Here is a 19,583-nt window from a genome sequence, read left to right on the forward strand (position 1 = left end):
CATGGCTCCTGTAATAAACTTCCTTTGAGCATATAAAATGTTCTTCAGTTCAAAATGATATAGGACTAAATGCATGCATTTTAAATGTTGAACTTGGACCATTAAAATGTATTTAAGAGTTTTCAATGATACAGAGAAACACTCATAATGATACCTGGAAAAGAACAGATACATAATTGTATATTAAAATGTGATTAAAGAAAAAGATGTTCAAAGGATTAGCAGCCATTTATTTCAATAATGAGATTATAGTTTTCCCTGCCTCTTTAGACTTTAACTTTCAAAATCTCATCCACTAAAAGGACATTAACTTTTTAATGAAAAAAAAAATGAGGCCAAAACACAAAAAACTTGGGCTTAGTGGTTGACTACTGGGGAAGCCAACATATACCAGCTGATGTGAAGTGTCAGTGGTTTGTGGACCCTAAGAGATCTAAGTGGACCGTGAGAACTAAGGCCAAAGCCACTCTGAGTGGCTAAGTCAAAAACAATGGCAGTCTCTGACCATCAAAATCACACAGGAGTCTTTCCCAGGAACCAGGAAGAAAAGTTGTGGGTCTCATGTGAGTCTGCCAGATTATAATACCATCACCATATGTAATTATTTCCTCATTTTAAAAGTAATCATTTTCAGGGGGCACCTGGGTAGCCCAGTTGGTTAAGCGTCCAACTCGTGATTTTGGCTCAGGTCACAATCTCATGATGAGTGAGTTCGAGCCCCGTATCGGGCTCTGTGCTGACAGTGCAGAGCCTGCTGGGTATTCTCTCTCTCTTCCTCTCTCTCTCTGTTTCTCCCCAGCTTGTGTTCTCTAGCTTTAAAAAAATTTAACAAAAATAAAAATAAAAGTAGTCATATTTGCTAAAAGACAGTTTGAAAAATGGAGGAAAGTGGAAAGGAACCCTTCATCTCTTCTTGTAAGCACCAAAAACAACTACGGTTAACATGTGGGGTTTTTTTTCACTCTTACTCCTTGCACAGTGTTTTTGTTTTCCCAGATGAAAATAGAATTTTATTGCAAAAATGAAAGTAATATAGAAATGTATAAAGGAGAAAGTAGAAATCCCTGGAAATCTCACACCCCAGGCATATCTGCAGCTAACATTTTAGGAGACATCATTACAGATTGCTCCCTCTCCCTCCCCTCTGACTCTTTCTCAAGCTCTCTCAATCTGTCTCTCTCTTTCACTCTCCCCACTTTCCCTTCTCAATACTATATATCACTGCTTTGTAGTGTTAACTCAACAATGTGTCCATCTTTCCGTGCTGACAATTAGACACTTTTTACAGAGTATTCTCTCATATGCGCAGTGAATTTCTAAAGCCAGTTTCCTACTATGGACATTTAGACTTTTTGTTTCTCAACACTTTGCTTTTACAAAACAACATATAATAAACATTTTTGTACATATATCTTTATCCTTTTGCCTGCTTATATCTTTAGAGAAAAAAATCATAGAATTAGATTTACTGAGTAAAAAGCTTTTATTTAAAATTTTGTTGGGGGGTGCCTGCGTGGCTCAGTCGGTTGAGCGTCCGACTTTGGCTCAGGTCATGATCTCGGGGTCTGTGAGATCGAGCCCCGCGTCAGGCTCTGTGCTGACAGCTCAGAGCCTGGAGCCTGCTTTGGATTCTGTGTCTCCCTCTCTCTCTCTGCCCCTCCCCAACTCATGCTCTGTCTCTCTCTCTGTCAAAAATAAATAAACATTAAAAAAAAAAAATAAAATAAAATAAAATAAAATAAAATAAAATAAAATAAAATTTTCTTGGGGCGCCTGGGTGGCTCAGTCGATAAAGCCTCCGACTTCAGTTCAGGTCATGATCTCAATCTCATGGTCCGTGAGTTTAAGCCCTGCATTGGGGCCTGTGCTGACAGCTCAGAGCCTGGAGCCTGCTTTGGATTCTGTGTCTCCCTTTCTCTCTGCCTCTCCTCCACTTACGCTCTGTTTTTCTCTCTCTCTCAAAACTAAATAAACATTAAAAAAAAAGTTTATTACTGCAACACAGACTTTGGAGAAAGACTTTTATTTTATATTTTTCTCAATTGTGATAATTCCTGTTAGTGTTATCTGGTAGGTCTCAAGGTATTTAAGTGCCATTTGTCAATACCTAAACTATAAAAGTTACATTATTTATTTCATATAGTAATTCATAATCTTTTTTGAATCACAGATCCTTTGAGGGAAATGATGAAAGTTCTGGATCCAATTCTCAGAAAAATGCATATTCACACAAAATTGTGCCCAAAACTGCAAGTGATTCAGGCTTCAGATTAACAATTCTATGAGTGTCTAGGAGCTACTCATATCTTTAAATATATGTATATTTCTTAAACATATATCATATAATATTATATATATATATATATATATATATATATATATATATATATATCTCCTCAGCAACAACTTGAGTTTGAGACTAGTTTATAGAAGAAATCACACTTTAATGTTAGCATTTATTATAAATTAAGATTACAGTAAATAGAAGCTATTTAAACTTTATGATCTAACTAGTAGGGTTTCACTGATCTCTGGTGGATAATGTAATAACATAACAGAAAACACTAAACAAAGAGAATAACATTTAGTAATGAGCAAATTTAGAATATATTAGGATTTGAGAAAACTTACTTTCATTTAGCATAATACACCAAATATCTATGAAGCAAGAGAATATATAAACAGAAGAAAAATCCAGTTTGCTTATTTTAGCAAACAATTATTTTAGGATGCTAACTAGTCTTTGACCCTTTGCTTAACTGTGACATTTGAACCTGTTTCATCACAGGGGCAAGGAACCATTTTTTCATTCTGTCCTTTCATTCTGTCAAAAACATCCCCTAGGGGTACCTGGGTGGCTCAGTTGGTTAAGCGTCCTGCTTCAGCTCAGGTCATGATCTTGTGGTTTCTGAGTTCGACCCCCACACTGGGCTCTCTGCTATTAGTGTGGAGTCCACTCCAGATCCTCTCCCTCTCTCTCTGCCCCTGCCCCCCCTCAAAAATAAACATTAACGATTTTTTTAAATCCCTTTATCTTCCATGGAAACATGGATTGTCTCAGCTCAGAAGCTGTCCTCAGAACTCTGCCTTGACCATTGTGCCATGTGCTGCTGGTGTGAAAAAAAAAAAAAAAGTTTAAAATTTTGTGATGTATTGCCAAATTGTTCTCCAGAGAGATAAGAATGGTCTTTTCCCTGCAGCCTCACCAACCAACACTGGATATTTTTAATTTGTTAAATTATTTGCAATCTGAATCAACCAAAAATATATTTAATTTTTGTTTTAACTTGTGCATAAGACTTTATTGTTTGTTTTCTACATGGTTTTAATCCTCTTTTCAGTATAATAGTGCATCTTAGAATATGATAGAATAGAATATCATCATGTTAAAGAACAGAATGAGTCTAATTTATTTTAACTAAGTTTAATTTTATGATAGTTGGGGGATAGATAAGAATTCTTTTTTTTTTATTTATTTTAATGTTTACTTATTTTTGAGAGAGAGAGAGAGAGAGAGAGAGAGAGAGAGAGAGAGAGAGAGAGAATGAGTGGGGGAGGGGCAGAGAGCAAGGGAGACACAGAATCTAAAGCAGGCTCCAGGCTCTAAGCTGTCAGCACAGAGCCCAACGTGGGGCTCAAACCCACAGACCATGATATGACCTGAGATGAAGTCAGACACTTAACCAACTAAGCCACACAGGTGCCCCAAATTCTTATCTGGAAACTTTAGATATACGGTTTCTTCATAAATCTTGCTTTTAGGCTCAGAACAAAATCTATATTTATCTCTTCTCACTTTTGTTCCCTAACATTGCTAATCATTTTGTTCTCCCACAGTAACACAGTAATACCAAAGCAACATTATTGTCAACTTGTCATCATATTTCCAGGAAATCTAACATGGTATTGACACTAAAAAATAAAATAAAAGTATTTTGCTGTGCAACTGACTTCGACATAGGTAGGACCTTAGTGAAGTTAACTATGTTGAAAAATTTATCACTTAACTAATTTCTTTGATCACAATAAATTATGATGATATAAGCAAACCTTCTTCAGGAATATAGAAATAGCTCTGTTAACAGTGTCACAAATTCTTACAATGATTTATTTAAACCCACTTGCACTGCTAAAGTAGAATACTATGTCAATGGAATAATAGGACTAGAAAAATATTAATGAAATTATACTAATGGGCTTATTTATTGAGTGCTTACTACATGATAAACTTGATAAACTTATTAAAATGTTGTACTTAATCTTCATAATAACTGTATGAAGTAGGTTTTATAGTCTCTTACAGATGAGAGAATTACAGATGAGCCTCAGAGACTCTCTTGTCTGGGTTTGTACAGCTAATAAATAGAAGGAAAGGTTTAATATTCTGTCTCAAAAGTACCATACTATTTTAAAATAGAGTTAACAACTCCTATATAGGCCCAAGCATTCAATAACTTAATATGAAGTAAAGAAAGCATCCCAGAGTAACAAAGGAACAATTCAATCAATGGTAGTAGGAAAATTGACTATTAGGAAAGGAGGAAAGTCCAGTTACATTCTTACCATTTAGCAGATTTTAGGGTGAAGAAAGTCTTTCTAACAACAAAAGCAAAGGGAAAAAGATCAGCAGAGACAAATGTAACAAACTAAACTACGTATAAATTATTTTTCCTATGTAAAAAAACACCTTAACAAAATTAAAAGGCAAATGGCCAACTATAAAAACCATCTACAGTAAAGATGATGGGAGATTAATATTCTTTAATTATATGGAATCCTACCTATTAATAAAGGGGAAAAAACCCATAAATAACCACATAACAAAAAAGCCACCCGCTAAACAAATGAGTGAAGAACCTCAACAAACAATGCAGAGAAGAAATACAATTTTTAAAAAATTACAAATGGACCCAAAACTGATGTAACATTGTGTGTAACTGTGCTTCAATTAAAAAAAAAAGTCAGATGGGGCACCTGGATGGCTCAGTCGGTTAAGTGTCCCACCTTGGTTCAGGTAATGATCTTTTGGTCCTTGAGTTCAAGCCCCTCAGTGAGCTCTCTGCTGTCAGTGCAGAGCCTGCTTCAGATCCTCTGTCCCCTCCTCTCTGTGCCCCTCTCCTGCTCACACTTTCTCTTTCTCAGAAATAAATAAACAATTTTTAAAAAGTCACATAGGTAGACAGTTTTGAAATGTAAAAAAAAAAAAAATATATATATATTTATTTATTTATTTATTTATTTATTTATTTATGTATTTAAGTTTATTTATTTTTGAGAGGAGAGAGAGAGAGAAAGAAGGAGAAGGCCAGAGGGTGGGTGGGGGACAGAGGATCATAAGCAGGTTCTGGGCTAACAGCACAGAGCCTGATGTGGGGCTTGAACCCACAAACCGTGAGCTCATGACCTGAACCAAAGTTGGATGCTTAACCAACTGAGCCACCCTGATGCCCCTAAGAAATTTTTTTAATTAAAAAAAATTATTAAATGTATTAGAAAAATATGTTTGTATATTAAAGAAACAATTTTTTAACATTAGTATTTCATGCTGGTGATCCTGTGGTGACAGTGGCTCTTGTATGGTTTTCTATTGGAAGTGTGAACTGGCTGGATATCTCAGAAAGTCATTTGAAATTACTGTCAAGAATCCTAAAATGCTCATATTTTTAATATAGTAACTCTATTTCTAGAACTACATTCTAAGATAATAATCAGATGTGTACATAAATGATTGACTTGTAAATATTTCATTGCAATATTATAATACCAAAATTTGGGGAGTATCTGTGTAACAATAAGGGATGAGTTAAAATATTTTTTTATTTTTATTTTTTTTTATTTATTTTTTTATTTTTTAATATATGAAATTTACTGTCAAATTGGTTTCCATACAACACCCAGTGGGGATGAGTTAAAATAAATGATAATAAATCTATTTTTAATCCTGGGTAGCCATGATAAGTCTCATTTCTTTTTTTTCTTTTTTTTAACATTGTATTTCTTAAGCGTATTTATTGGCCACAATATAAAGTTAAATGGAGAAAAAAAAATAGTATATGCAAGTGAATAGGAAATGATGCCAGTATTCATGTTTGGTGCTGGGAAGTCCTGGCAGATTGCTTCTTTTATGTTTCACATGTGAGCAGGTTAACAGCAGTTAACGTCTGTATGGTAGGATAGCAAGTGATGATAATTCCCTCATTGTTCATATTTTAATTTTTAATCACGTATTAGTTTCCTATAGCTGCTGTAACAAATGACCACAAACTTAGTGGCTTAAACAACAGAAATTTGTTCTCTCCCAGTTCTAGAGCCCAGAAGTCTGAAATTAGTTTCACTGAGCTGACATCAAGGTGTGTGCAGGGCTGTGCTCCTTCCAGGGAGCCTAGGGAAAACTGTTCCTCACCTCTCCCATCTTCTGTTCGCTTCTGGCATTCCTTGGCTTGTGGCCACATCACTCCCATCTCTGCCTCTGTGACTGCACTGCCCTCTCCTCTCTCTGGGAGAGATCTCCTTCTGCCTCCCTCTTATAAGAGTAGCTGTGATTGCATTTAGGGCCATTGAGATAATCCAGGATCATCTCATCTCAAAACCTTTAACTTAATCGCATCTGCAAAGATTCCTTTCCCAAATAAAGTAACATTTATGGGTTCCAGAGATTAGGACCTGATATCTTTGGGAGCAATTGCTCAACCTACAACATTACATTTCCTTTGCATCAGAAAAAAAGTTCATTTTAGGAAAAATTCAGTCTTCACCAGATTGATTCAGGTAAAATTATCACACCCAAAAGAAAAGTTGCTGATTTGGGATTTTTAGAGAAGGCAGTTTGGGGAGGTGTTTAATTTTATACTGAATTTATATTGAAATAACCCTTTCGTGTATCGGTCTCCCTCATTCAATCCTAAGCTTGCTGAGGACAGAAACAGTGTTTATTTTGTTCATTATTATGTTTCCTTTCCCTGCTCTCCAGCTGCTGGAAAATGTTGTCACTGTTTACTTGGTAAATGTTTGCTGACAGGTTTGCAGATCCACACATATTTGAAATGCCACTTGAGGTGGGGAACAAGTGTGTGGCAAAAGCCGACTGACCATGAGCTCAAGATAGCTACAAAGGGGGACAGTGGCCAGCTGCCCTTGGTTTGCCTAGAACTCCCCCAGTTTTAACACTGGAAGTCCTGTGTCCCAGGAAACCCCTCAATCCCAGACAAAGCAGGATCATGGGGAAATTAGAGATGGGCCAGGTCATGTAATTGTAGCCAGGGCCCAGGGGTACAAGAGCACCTGCCTCTGGAGGTCCCACACAGACCAGGTTCCACCACCACTGCTGACAAAACCCAAAGGCAGAGACAAGTGGTGGCGAAGCAAGAGAGGAATTATTTCAGAGAGGCCGACACTGGGAAGACAGCAGCTCGTGGCTCAAAGACTGTCTCCAAAGTGCTGAGAATACTTTCAAGGTTTATAGAAGGAAAATGTGGGGCAAAGGTGGGTGAGTACAGGCACGTAGGTAGTAGAGATCAAACCGATCCTTGTCCTGGGGTCAGTCACTCCCATCTTGCTGACTCAGGGCAGTCCTTATTGCTTGAGGGGCAGTTTTGTCCCCACCAGGGGATGCTTTGCCCGCAGGGTCTTTTTCCTGAGTTAAGAGATAAGCTGGAAAGAAGAAAATCAATTGAAAGTCTGAGGTCAGACGGAGGTAGTTGAAGTTCTCTTTCATAATCATGCTTGTTCCACATGTGTGACAAAGATGGAAAGGTATAACGAGTGCCTGAAAGGACACACTGGTTGCCTCTGGAGACAACCTGTGAAGGTCTGTGCCTGGGAGGAAGACTTTATTCTGTATATTCGTTTAAATGCTTTCATTTTTAAAATCATGTGCATCCGGGCGCCTGGGTGGCTCAGTCAGGTAAGCACCTGACTTCTGCTTAGGTCATGATCTCGAGGTTCCTTAGCTTGAGCTTGAGTTGGGCTCTGTGCTGACAGCTCAGAGCCTGCAGCCTGCTTAGTATTCTGTGTCTCCCTCTCTTTCTCTCTCTGCCCCTCCCCTGCTCTCACACACACACACACACACACACACACACAAACACACACGCTCTCACTCTCTTAAAAATGAATAAACATTAAAAATATTTTTAAAAATAAAATCACTGCATGAATTACTTTTGAGTCTAATAGCTTAAAATATTTTAAGATAATAAAAATGGCTTTTTAATGATTTTTAAATAATTGATGGAAAATCAAGGGCAATACTGAGTTGCAGTTGGATTACAGTTGGAAAGGATAGGCACGGGTTGTTTGTCCACCATGGTGACAGGGCTGCGAGGTAGCAGGACGTGAGCTGTAAGTGAGGGTGCTGGTGGTGTTCAGGTAAACAGATAAAACAGGAGCAAGGGGCCCACCAGAAGGGAGAGAGTCTAGTCTTGGACGGAGTCCACAAAGGGCAGAGAAGCAGTCTTCTTGATACTGATTGGAAGAGAGCAAATAGTCACAGATTCATCCTTAAATCTTTTAAGATTTAATTGCTAGCCAGATTAGCTTGGCAAAAGTTGAGTGAAATTCTCTTTCAGGCAAAAAATTGGCATAGGCAGAGTTTTAACTCCCCTTCCCCAATTTCCCAGTGGTAGGTTCTGCCAACCTAATGGGGAAACATAAAGAGTGCTAAAAACAAGTTTTCAAGGACTGGACCCTCCAGGAGAAACTACAGGATCTAGAGGGCTTCTGAATGGGATGGGGAGAGGCTGTGAACAATGAAATAAACAAGAATCCCAAATGGGACCTACAGGCATCAGGGGATGGGCCCGCCCAGCCTCTCAGAACAAAGATGACTAACAGCTTCCTAAAATATCAAAGAAACTTTCCATGAGGGCTGTTAAATTGACCTGCACCTTTATTCCCCAGACACAGGTTTAGGAGGGTGGGGGCACTTTACAAAGTTTGCTGGGGGGAAGAGAGACCTCCCACTCCTCCCTCCCCCTTTGCAGGATAGAATGTGGGAGGACCCGTACCACATTCCACAGTCCCTCCTTCCTCTGGAGCTTCTCTCCCTTGGCTTCCCTTATGAGGTTCTCCCTGCCTTGGGAGTCTGGGTCTTCTCCACAAATCTATTTTCTAAATGACTTCTCAGAAAGAGCAGAGATGTCAAGGTGCTTACTCCAGGCCTCATTCTTGTTCCCACCCTCCACCTCCTCCATATCTCAAAAATTGAGGTTTACAACAGAGATTGTGTTTATGCTGGCTCTCTTCTCAGGCTTGCACACCCACCAGAAGATTGGGACACCTGTGACTGTGACCCTCCCAGACCCTCATTTCTCCCACCAGTGCTCAGGAAACAAAATCTCAAGCTTTCCTATGTAGAGAATTTTGATTGCCTTTTAAAACAGTTGGTTTCTGTGCATGTTTTATTTCAATTAAATTAAGAGGGGAGAGCAGAGAAAAGAAAGGGGGAAAGAAACCACTTGGTTGACAAAGCCCTGGCAAGATGTTCAACAAATATGGAGGGAGTGCCTCCTGGGTGCCAGCCCCTGCTCCAGGCACACGGACTCATCACATCCCTGCACTTGTAGAGTTTATATCTAGCATGAGAGACTGACAATAAGCAATAAACCTAATAAGTAAGTACATTATATTGTATAAGTAATGGTGGTGAATTCTGTGGGAAAAAAATGGAGACAAGTAAAGGAGTTGGGAGGTCCAGGCTGGCCCCGGTTAGGACTTCTTCTCTAATTTAGAACAGAACAGACCCAGCAAGTGTGACCTCAAATAGGGCGTGGCATAACAGAAAGTGCCCAGTAAAGTTAATTTCCTTCTACTTTTCTGTGCTTAAAACTTCTCACTACTGAGCATTTGAACTTCAGCCTTTATTCACAAGCACAAAATAACACCTAAAATCTGAATCGAGGTGAAGGATATAAGAAAACCACACCACGCTTAGGAACTTATTTTTGGTTGTATTACAGGGGGCAATATTTATCAAATTAAAGAATGCATTTCCTGATTTTACTTTTTATTATATACAAATGTAAAGCAAGTTTCTAGCACTGGGAGGAAACACAAGACTATGTAAGTTACATATGCCTGTGAATTCAGGGTCAGAAGATTCACATGAGCTCAGGAGCCCCCTTTAAGGTGTATCTTGATCTAGGTGGGGGTACATGGGTATGTGCATATGAACGAATTCATGGAGCTCTAGCTTAAGATTTGTACATTTTTAATGTATGTAAAGTGTACCTCAGTAAAAAAAGAAAGATGTGATTACCATTGACCTTGCACTTAGCTACTGCTCCCATGCTTGAGCACTCAGCCACTGCACTGGAAGGGGCTGGGCACAGGCAGAACAGTTTCTCAGGACAAGGCACAGGGGCATCTGCCCAGGGATGCCTACATTGTGCAGGAGTTCTGAACAAGCGTGTGATCACACTGTGTTAACTGATACCCTTGCCTCTCTTTGAGGGCCCTGGGCCGAGAAGAATGATGCAGGATGGCTGGATCCAAGGACCCAGAGGGGGTCTCACAAGACCAGCCAAGAGGGTCTTCAGCTTCTCACAGGGTGGAAATCAAACTCACAATGAAAGGAAATGAGAGTAGAGTTTATCGAAGACATAGAGAGTGTAGATATGGAGAGAGTATAACAGAGACTCAGAAAGGAAAGAAGAGTGAATGTCATCTTTGCTTGGGGCCTGGGTTTTTGTTGAGGATGGTTGTCTAGTGCGTGTGTCTTCTCAGTAATCCAGGAACAAAGATAGGTGTTTAGGTGTTCTCCGTAAGTCACTTATGCTCTAGAGCCGGGGGCCTTGATGAGTCAGTGGTCTTGGAAAATGGTCGTGATGACCTCACCTAGTCACTCTTTAGATGTCATCTCTTATGCTGGAAGACTCCAAAGAGATCATTAACTCCTTGACCTTTGCAAGGAGAACATACATTACCTGTTCTATAAGGTATGTGTAAGGGGGGGGGGGGGGGGGTATAGGTCCTAGCAAGAACAGAAGCAGGAATAGGAACAAAGAAAAAAACCTCAGCTTTTTTCATGAGGTCCCTTCAGTTTCCCTGTCTCAGGAGAACAAAATACCCACACAGGAAACAGCCAGAGAGTAAGTCCAGGCAAGACCATCAAGTGTCACCTGTCATCTCCACGTCTCTCTTTCCCTCTCCCAGTGTGAATCTCTGTCACTCTCTCTGCCACACCACACACCCAGCATTCTGCATCTTTACCAGATACCCAACAACATTCTGAGGACACACAGAGACCTAAACAATCCACATGTCCCCACTCGCACTCACTGTTAGATACTTCTCATCACGAACTGTCAGATTTTAGTTGTTTGTTTTTACTAGGAAAGCATGCTTCTTGGAAAGACGATCTCTAGGCCTCGTTGGGAGGCTGGAGTGCCAGAAACCTAAAGAAGGCCAGCAGACACAGGTGGGTGGCCACCCTCTCAAGCACTCACTCGGCTACTTCATGTTCTTCTTCACAGGAGGCCGTGTCTCATTGCCCGGAAGAAGGCCAACTGGCCCGAATCCAAAATGTTATCCAGGAGCTTCCCCCATCCCATTACAGGTAAGAATCCTTGGTAAAAGAAGCCCACAGCCTCTCAAAGTGGTGTAATACCAAAGAAGCAGGCTGGCATCATAAAAGGGAAAAAGTTCAGCGGACAGTGACTTTCCTGCGGCATTTTGAGGTGGGTGAGCAGGTCAGCTTTATCAGAGTGAGTTGGTGCCTGACCAAGGACATTGACAGGAAGAGGCAGCCCTCAGAGTCTCACAGGAAGTCGTTCTGGCCACACAAGCCAGCCTCACTGGCTGTGATAGCCTAGGTTCTTACCCAGATTCATAGTATACACAAATCTATGGAAACCAGGATGATTTTTAAATAGGGTTTGGCTGTACCTTTTGAACTTTTGGCGGACTGATCTCTCTATTTGCTCATTAGTACCACCCCTCACATCAGCTCACCCTTCCATTTTGTTTTCACCATTTAGCCCCTCATCTAACCACCTTTCCCAATGTTCTCTGAGCCTCTTTTACAAGGGGACAGATTTTGATGTGGAATAAGAAAGAACTTCCTATAATAACAGATGTTATTCACCCATGAGGTCAGCTCTCTAACAAGAACCAAGTTACCTATAGCTGGAGTAATTACAGAAGGGGCAGAGATAAGAGCCGGTTTCAAGATTGTGTGGCGGCAATGGTGACCTGCGTAAAAGGAAGCCAAGGGAGCCACTGATATCTCTCGGGCTCTGGGTGCTGTGATTCCCGGGTCTGTCTCTGGCTCTCCAAGGGCCTCAGCTGACTTCTGACAAAAACATTCCCCTTCTCCACCTTCGGCCAGCATGCCTAGGATGAAGAAGATTATTTCCATCAATCTTGTTACCTTCCTGATATTCCTCCAAAATTCATGAGATAGAAATATTTAGACTCTCTTAAATCCAAACCCAGTACTCAGGCTTTTCACAGGCACTGAAGTTTCTTATTTTGTTAAAAAAAAATTTAAAAATGACCTATTACAGGACCTTGGAATACCTGATTCGACACCTGGCCCACATTGCCTCCTTCAGCAGCAAGACCAACATGCATGCCAGGAACCTGGCCCTGGTGTGGGCACCAAACCTGCTCAGGTAGCCACCACAACCTCACCTTCTCGCCACCCCAGTGGGCTCAAGGCAGCCCAACAACTGAAACGAAGACCGTATTCTTCAAAACTGAAGCTACTGGAAGACAAACCTGTAGCTAAGTGGTCATGTGTAACACATGTAAATTAAAGATGTTTTTAGGGGTGCCTGGGTGGCTCAGTCAGTTAAGCATACAACTCTTGGTTTTCGGCTCAGGCCATGATCTCACAATTTGTAGGCTCGAGCCCTTCCTCAGGCTCCGCACTGACAGTGCAGGGCCTGCTTGGGATTCTCTTTCTCTCCCTCTCTCTCTGCCCCTCCCCTGCTCTCACTGTCTCTCTTAAAATAAATAAATACACTTTAAACAAAAAAAAAGGTGACTTTCATAGCCTGAGCTCTTTGCTTGCTAACCTGGAAACTCTGGGTTCCAAAGGCGTTTTTGGCTATAATCAGGATGTGGCTAAAGTTAAGGGTCTGTATATTATAATTTCTTGAAAAGGCCTTTCTTATCTTTGGAATCATTGGCTTTTGTTGGTTTTGGTGGGGTCACAGCTTCATGTGGCTTCATAAATGATGACCTGCCCCATAGCACAATTGGATGGGGGTGGAAGGAGATCCTGTGAAGAAAAAAATATATTCCTGCATATTCAGTAATACAGTGTTTATAGTCTAGCAATGTATGATACATGGTATACATGGTAACTGTTTTTAAATTTGTTCATGGAGTGCCTGGGTGGCTCAGTCAGTAAAGCATCCCAACTTCGGCTCATGTCATGATCTCATGGTTCATGGGTTGGAGCCCTGTGTCGGGCTCTGTGTTGACAGCTCAGAGCCCGGAGCCTGCTTGAGATTCTGTGACTCCCTCTCTCTCTCTACCCCTCCCCTGCTCTCTCTCTCTCTCTCTCTCTCAAAAATAAATAAACATTAAAAAATTTTTTTTTAAATAAGTTTGTTCATTGTGTTAGGCCTTACAGACTTTGTAGAGTCCTTTTAATAGGTCTTACATAGTTAAAATAATCTAGAGATGAACAAAGCGTATACATTTAGGAGATGGGGCTTGTACAAAAGACCCACTGGCTCCCCTTACTTGCTTTCAGTTATGGGGCAGACTCACTCACTGAGTGTCTTTCGTCCATTATTTAGGTCCAAAGAGATCGAAGCCACTGGTTGCAATGGAGATGCTGCTTTCCTTGCAGTTCGGGTCCAGCAGGTGGTGATTGAGTTCATACTGAATCATGTGGATCAAATCTTTAACAACGGCACTCCTGGGTCTTTGGAGAACAATGGTAATGGCTCCGTCTGGCAGACTTGCCACCAGGCCATCCTTCTTCCTTGCCTTAGTCATGGGACCCAATAATAAGTTAGGCTTCTAGCTCCGAGTGTTGGCTGTGTACGTGTGCTGACTGCTCTGTGTGTCAGTGTCTGGGGTTCGTGCATACATGTACATTTGTCTGCGTGCAGCAAGATGTGTCTGTGGGTGGCTGTAGCGCGTTTCTGGTCAGCTGCATACCTGGCCTATCCCATGAATGCATATGCAGCACTGGATCTCCCATTGGTTTTAGTTAGTTATTAAACCCTTTGGGTTATTATCTACAGGCAACATTCCTCCCTTTTAACTATTCTATTTCAAACTTAATTTCAATGTGGTATTTTGGAAGATACTTCTGTCTTCATCTTGGAGTTTTTGAGTTAAGAGGCAGCATGTTCATACTCGTGTGTATATTCAGAATGTGTTCCCTTCATAAGCATTTATTGAGTGCTTACTTTATTCTTCCCTGCACCAGGCATTAGGCTTACAAAACTGAGTGTGTACTTGTGGGCATGTGTAGGCAGAGTAGTTAGCATCGATCTCTGTAGCTATGTTGATGAAAAAGACAGCTATTTTAGGCTGGGTGTGATAAGATGCAAGAATATGATTTCCTATAGCTCTCATAATGACATAATGAACCCTAGGAATGAATTGGTTTATGTTGCTTGAACTCCTGTGAGCCAAATTTGTACAACTAAAAAATCTAGATCAAGAAGCCTGTGACCCACTTGTGTGAGTTTTCCAACATTAGCATACATCACGATCACCTGGAGGGAGGGCTGTTAAAGCACAGTTTACTGGACCTCATCCCCAGAATTTCTGATTCAGTATGTCTGGAATGCTGCTGAGAATTTGTACTTCTAGTGAGTTTTCAGGTGATGGTGCTGCTGCTGGTCAGGGCCACACTTGGAGAATCCGTGGTATATGAGAACCCTATTTGCAAAATATTTGCGTTAGCTGATTAAAGCATTCTTTTCTAGTTCAGCTAATGTATTTGGAGAAAACAAGTATAACCATCAGAATAATCAATGGCAGTTAACATCAAATTTTAATTCCTGGTATAATTGTTCCCATCCCCACCCTGTCCTCTATGTGGTTTATAAACCTTTCTTAAAAAAATTTTTTTTATTGAGATAAAATTCACATAGCATAAAATTCACAATTTTAATCATTTTAAAGTATACAATTCAGTGGTTTTTAGTGTATTCACAGAATTGTGCAACTGTCACCACCATCTAATTTCAGAACATTGCATCACTCCAAAAAGAAACCCCATGCACATTAAGCAGTCTCTGCACATTTTGCTCTCCCCCGAGACCCTGGCGACCATGAATCTACTTTCTATTTCTAGGGATTTGCCTCTTCTGGACATTTTATATAAATGGAGTCATACAACATGTGGTCTTTTGTAACTGACTTCTTTCACTTAGCATATGTTCTCTAAGGTTCTTCCATATTTTTGCATGTATCAGTATTTCATCCCTTTTTAAGGATGAATAATATATTTCTCACTGTATGCATATACATTTTGTTTATCCATTCATCAGTTGAGGCCTTTTGGGTTGTTTCCACTTTTTGGTTATTATGAATAATGCTGCTGTGAACATTTATGTACGTTTCTGTGCGAACACATGTTTCCAATTCTCTTGGTTATATTCTTAGGAGTGGCTAATGTTTCCTTTATCTTTACTTTAAATCTCCCATTATTGTAAGCTATATAAATCCTTTTTGAAGGTAAGTGAGAATATGCATTCATCCATTCATTCATTCATCCATCCTTTTGAATCAACCAATAAATTATTGGGGACTTATGATCTCTGAGGAGGTGATCTTTGAACTGAGACCTTATGACAAAAGGAACCAGTCATGTGAGGATCTGTGGGATGAATGTTCCAAACACAAAGGACAGAGAGTCTAAAAGCTCTGAAGTGGAAAGGGGCTCATTGTAGTACAGAAAAGTAGGTTAGTGTGACTAGAGCCAATGTGGTCTCCAAAGTGGGGTGCCCCACCCGAGGGGACACCAAAGACCAAGATACTGAACTACAGGTGTTGGAAGAAACCATTAGAATTTCTTTCTCATTTCTTTATATTGTATACTTTGTAATTTCTATGATTTTGTATATTTTCTGTTATATATAACACTAATACAGTAGTATAAATGTATAGTTTATAATGGGAGTATACATTTAAAAATTTTTACTGCATATTTTTGTAGCCCACTGGGTCAGTGGGCAAAGAGTACAGGGAAAGCAGATGGAAGGTCCTTGTAGGTCAAGCTAGGAGTTTCGTTTGTTCTCAGTGCCATGGGAAAGCATTTGAGGATTTTGAGCAGGGAGTGCAGGGTCTGAGCATTCCGATTGCTGTGTGAAGGAGAGACTGAAAGGCAGCAAGTCTGGAAGCAGAGAGACCAGTTAAGGAGCAATGGCAGAAATCAGATGGGCAATCACGGTGGCCTGGACTAGCATGTTAGCAGTGGAAAGAAGGAAGGTGGCTGGATTCAAAGTACATTTTGAAGGTAGAGTTTTCAGACTTGCTTATTGACTCAATGTAGGAGGAGGTGGTGCATCAAAGAAAGGAATGAATGAAAAATAACTACTCCAGGTTTCAGCTTACACAGCTGGATGGTCCATGGTGCCACTTACTGACTTGGCAATGATAGTAGGGGTACCAGTTTAGAGGTGAAGAGCAGAAATTACAAGCTTTGTTATGAAATGTGAGGTTAGAGATGCCTGTTAAACATCTAAGCAGAGACAATGAGTAGGCCTTAGGACACTGCAGCCTGAAACTAGGGAGAGAGTGGTTACTAACCCAACTGAGGTCTCCTGGCCCTGCAGTGTGGGTTCTTCCCGTTGATCCAGTTGCTCCTGGAGTGATTTCATTTTTTAAGTAAATAAGTAATTAACAAATCAGAAATAATCTAGAAAGCAAATATTGAGAGCATATAAAATTCAAATATTTTAACCTCCTTTGGATTAAGTTGGAAAATGGTTAAAGTTGGAAACTTTACTGAAAAGTTTTTGGGCTCATGGATTTACTTACTTGAAGCCCCACTGAATGACTGCCATGCTCTCCTGCCTGGGAAAACCCCAGTGTCACACACTCTGTTTTCTACAAGGCCCTTTGTCAGTGGTTTTATTTCCCTCCACTCAGAGAGGGTCATGTTCTGCAATGAGAAAGAGTGCTATCAAGGTGCTTTCTGAAAATTATGTGAGTCTTATACCAAAAAAGATTGCTTAGTTTCAGTTGGTGCAAGTTATCTTTGAGTCTCTTCACGCCTTCTGAAGTTATAGAAAACTGGCAGGGTTGCCAAAGGCTAAGTAGAGGCCAACTTAGATCTCTTCTTTTTTCACTTAGACCAAGATTTCTCAATCTTGGCACTGTTGACAATTGGTGCTGGATAGTTCTTTGTTTGTTTTATGTTTGTTTGTTTTCCTTTTTTTTTTTTTTTTTGTTCCCACATTAGACAGCACCCTTCAGTGCTCACAGGCCAGGCCACCAGTGAGGAGGCTGGGCAATGGTTTGGGGTTGCACACTCCTCTGGCATGTGTACACTATGAGAGGCCCACAGATAAGGGCCTGCCGTCAATGCATCACCATGCACTGGTGCTGGAGAGTTCTTGTTGTGGGGCTGCGCTGTGCACTGTAGGATGCCATCCTTGGCCTCTACCCACTAGATGCCAGTAGTACTCCTACACATGCTTATGACAACCAAAAATGTTTTTAAACATTGCCAAATGTCCCTGGGGAAGGGGTGGGAATGGCAGAATTGCCCCAAGTTGAGAACCAATGACTTGGGGAAAAGAGATGAGTCTGGACACCATCGATCTCTCATTATGACTTCCATTTCTTAAAAAGCAAAAAACAAAAAACAAAAAAACAAAAAACACCAAACCAAAAACAAACAAAACACAGAAAGAAAAGATTAGCTTGCATGCACTTAAGACTACTGAGTAGTGAGTAAAAAGCCACCTATCTTTTAGGGAATAATATAGGCTATAAAATACCTTTTTACTGCAGAGATATAAATAAACCTTAGTGATCTAGGGAAAGTATAGGCTCCCACGTTAAATTGCCTTGGAGTGTGTGTTGTACAGCTACAGAGAGCAGGAACAGTCTCCTGCCTTGTTCTAGCTGAGCAAGGCTACCTCTATGGTTGGACATAAAATTCCCACCTGGCCGGAGTACTAGGCAGGAAGTGTTCAATTAATGTTTGTCGCATGAATGAATGAATGAATGGTCCCTCTCTGAGAAGTGCAAGAAATATAGGTTACCTCCTGAAGCCCTGTGTGCCAGCTGGCTGTCTGGCCATGAGGTTGTTAGTTTCCTATGTACAGCCTCTGCCCTAAATCCCTCAAAACTCCAGAAGCCCCCTGCCAGGAAGTCAGGAATGGAGGGGCTGTGGATGGGAAATCTGGCTAGACCTGATGCACAGGACTCCTTCCATAACTGAGGTCTTGTCTTTTCTGTATAGAAAATCCGCCAATCATGAAGAGCCTGACCTTGCCAGCCCTCTCCTTGCCCATGAAGCTGGTGAGCCTGGAGGAAGCACAGGCTCGGAGCCTGGCTACTAACCATCCTGCTCGGAAGGAAAGGAGGGAGAATAGCTTGCCTGAAATTGTCCCTCCTTCCATGGGCACCCTCTTCCACACAGTTCTTGAGTTACCAGACAACAAGTAAGCAACATTCTCTTAAATTCTGGGAAACGTTTGGGTGGAGGGGGATAGAGGAGGAAGTTATATAGTCTCAGAGCCACAGTGGCAGCATGGGTTGGGGGTACTGTCTGGGCTGGGATGTAATGGAACATTCCAGAGGAAGAAAACGGAGCTGTCTCCACAGCTCTTTTTCACCAGTGATTGATGTCTTCACTCACTGTCCCTAAGTTATCAAGATCTGCTCTCCCACCAGACATCCTTAAGTACCATGACAGGGATGGGCTCATAGGGGTCAAGGATCATGGCTGAAATCCTTTACTCCTTAGTTTAGATAAAACGGTCTTGATATTTTCAGAAGGAAGTTTGCTAAAATAAAAAACTTGACCCCCTGCCCCCATCCTTCACCTCCAGGTGACATTATAAAAACTATAGAGATGAATGGAGGATAAGCTAACAAATAATGCCACTCTAGACTGAGAGCTCTGGGCATGCAGCACTTGGGGCACATATTCCTGGCTTCTGTTCCTTCTTCCATGCCTGTCAGAACCCTCCTTGCCCTCCCAAACCAAACTGAATATCATTTTTATTCATAGGATATTTTCTTTCTTCATTGCTTCCTCTGTTGTAACCCTGGTCTCCACACATCCCTCCTCCCCTCTCCTCTTCACACCCCACTATAAATAGGAGGCAGTGGATGAAGCAGGAGTTCTAAACTTTAGGCAGACAATAGGTGGGGGGGCTGAAAGGCAAACTTTCACTGGAGATGGTCATCCTCAATGTTTGGTCAGTAGAAAGAGGCATGAAAATAGATACCTCAGACTTCTTGTCAGTGTCATCCCCAAGATGGCGGGGCTGCTTCCCATTGGGGAGGGAGAAAGTGCTACCATATTACACAGGAGTAGGGGCACTTCTCACAATGCATGTTATGGGAATGGTACACCTAGAACTCACCTGGCAAGAAACCCTTCCATTTCCTAAAATGCACTGATCATGCTCTGTCTAGACCAAGCCCCAGTATTT

The 19,583-nt window shown here is 41.0% G+C and overlaps 1 protein-coding gene and 1 non-coding gene across 3 annotated transcripts in view; one reads left to right on the plus strand and one right to left on the minus strand.

Annotated features, from left to right (window-relative positions):
- The window catches only part of ARHGAP31 (Rho GTPase activating protein 31), a 115,171-nt gene that overhangs the window by 69,436 nt on the left and 26,152 nt on the right, over positions 1–19,583 (plus strand). For both annotated transcript variants that reach the window (XM_042954628.1, XM_042954629.1), the window contains exons 4-7: positions 11,469–11,551; positions 12,501–12,608; positions 13,746–13,888; positions 18,383–18,584. In XM_042954628.1, coding sequence (XP_042810562.1) covers positions 11,469–11,551; positions 12,501–12,608; positions 13,746–13,888; positions 18,383–18,584 — 536 coding nt within the window. The remainder of the gene's footprint in view (positions 1–11,468; positions 11,552–12,500; positions 12,609–13,745; positions 13,889–18,382; positions 18,585–19,583) is intronic.
- On the minus strand, positions 17,369–17,510 carry LOC122199044. Its single transcript, XR_006193314.1, has one exon. It is a non-coding gene; the product is annotated as a small nucleolar RNA SNORA42/SNORA80 family (small nucleolar RNA).

The sequence above is a fragment of the Panthera leo genome, chromosome C2 (genome assembly GCF_018350215.1).
Source record: "Panthera leo isolate Ple1 chromosome C2, P.leo_Ple1_pat1.1, whole genome shotgun sequence".
In the NCBI taxonomy this organism is placed as follows: domain Eukaryota; kingdom Metazoa; phylum Chordata; class Mammalia; order Carnivora; family Felidae; genus Panthera; species Panthera leo.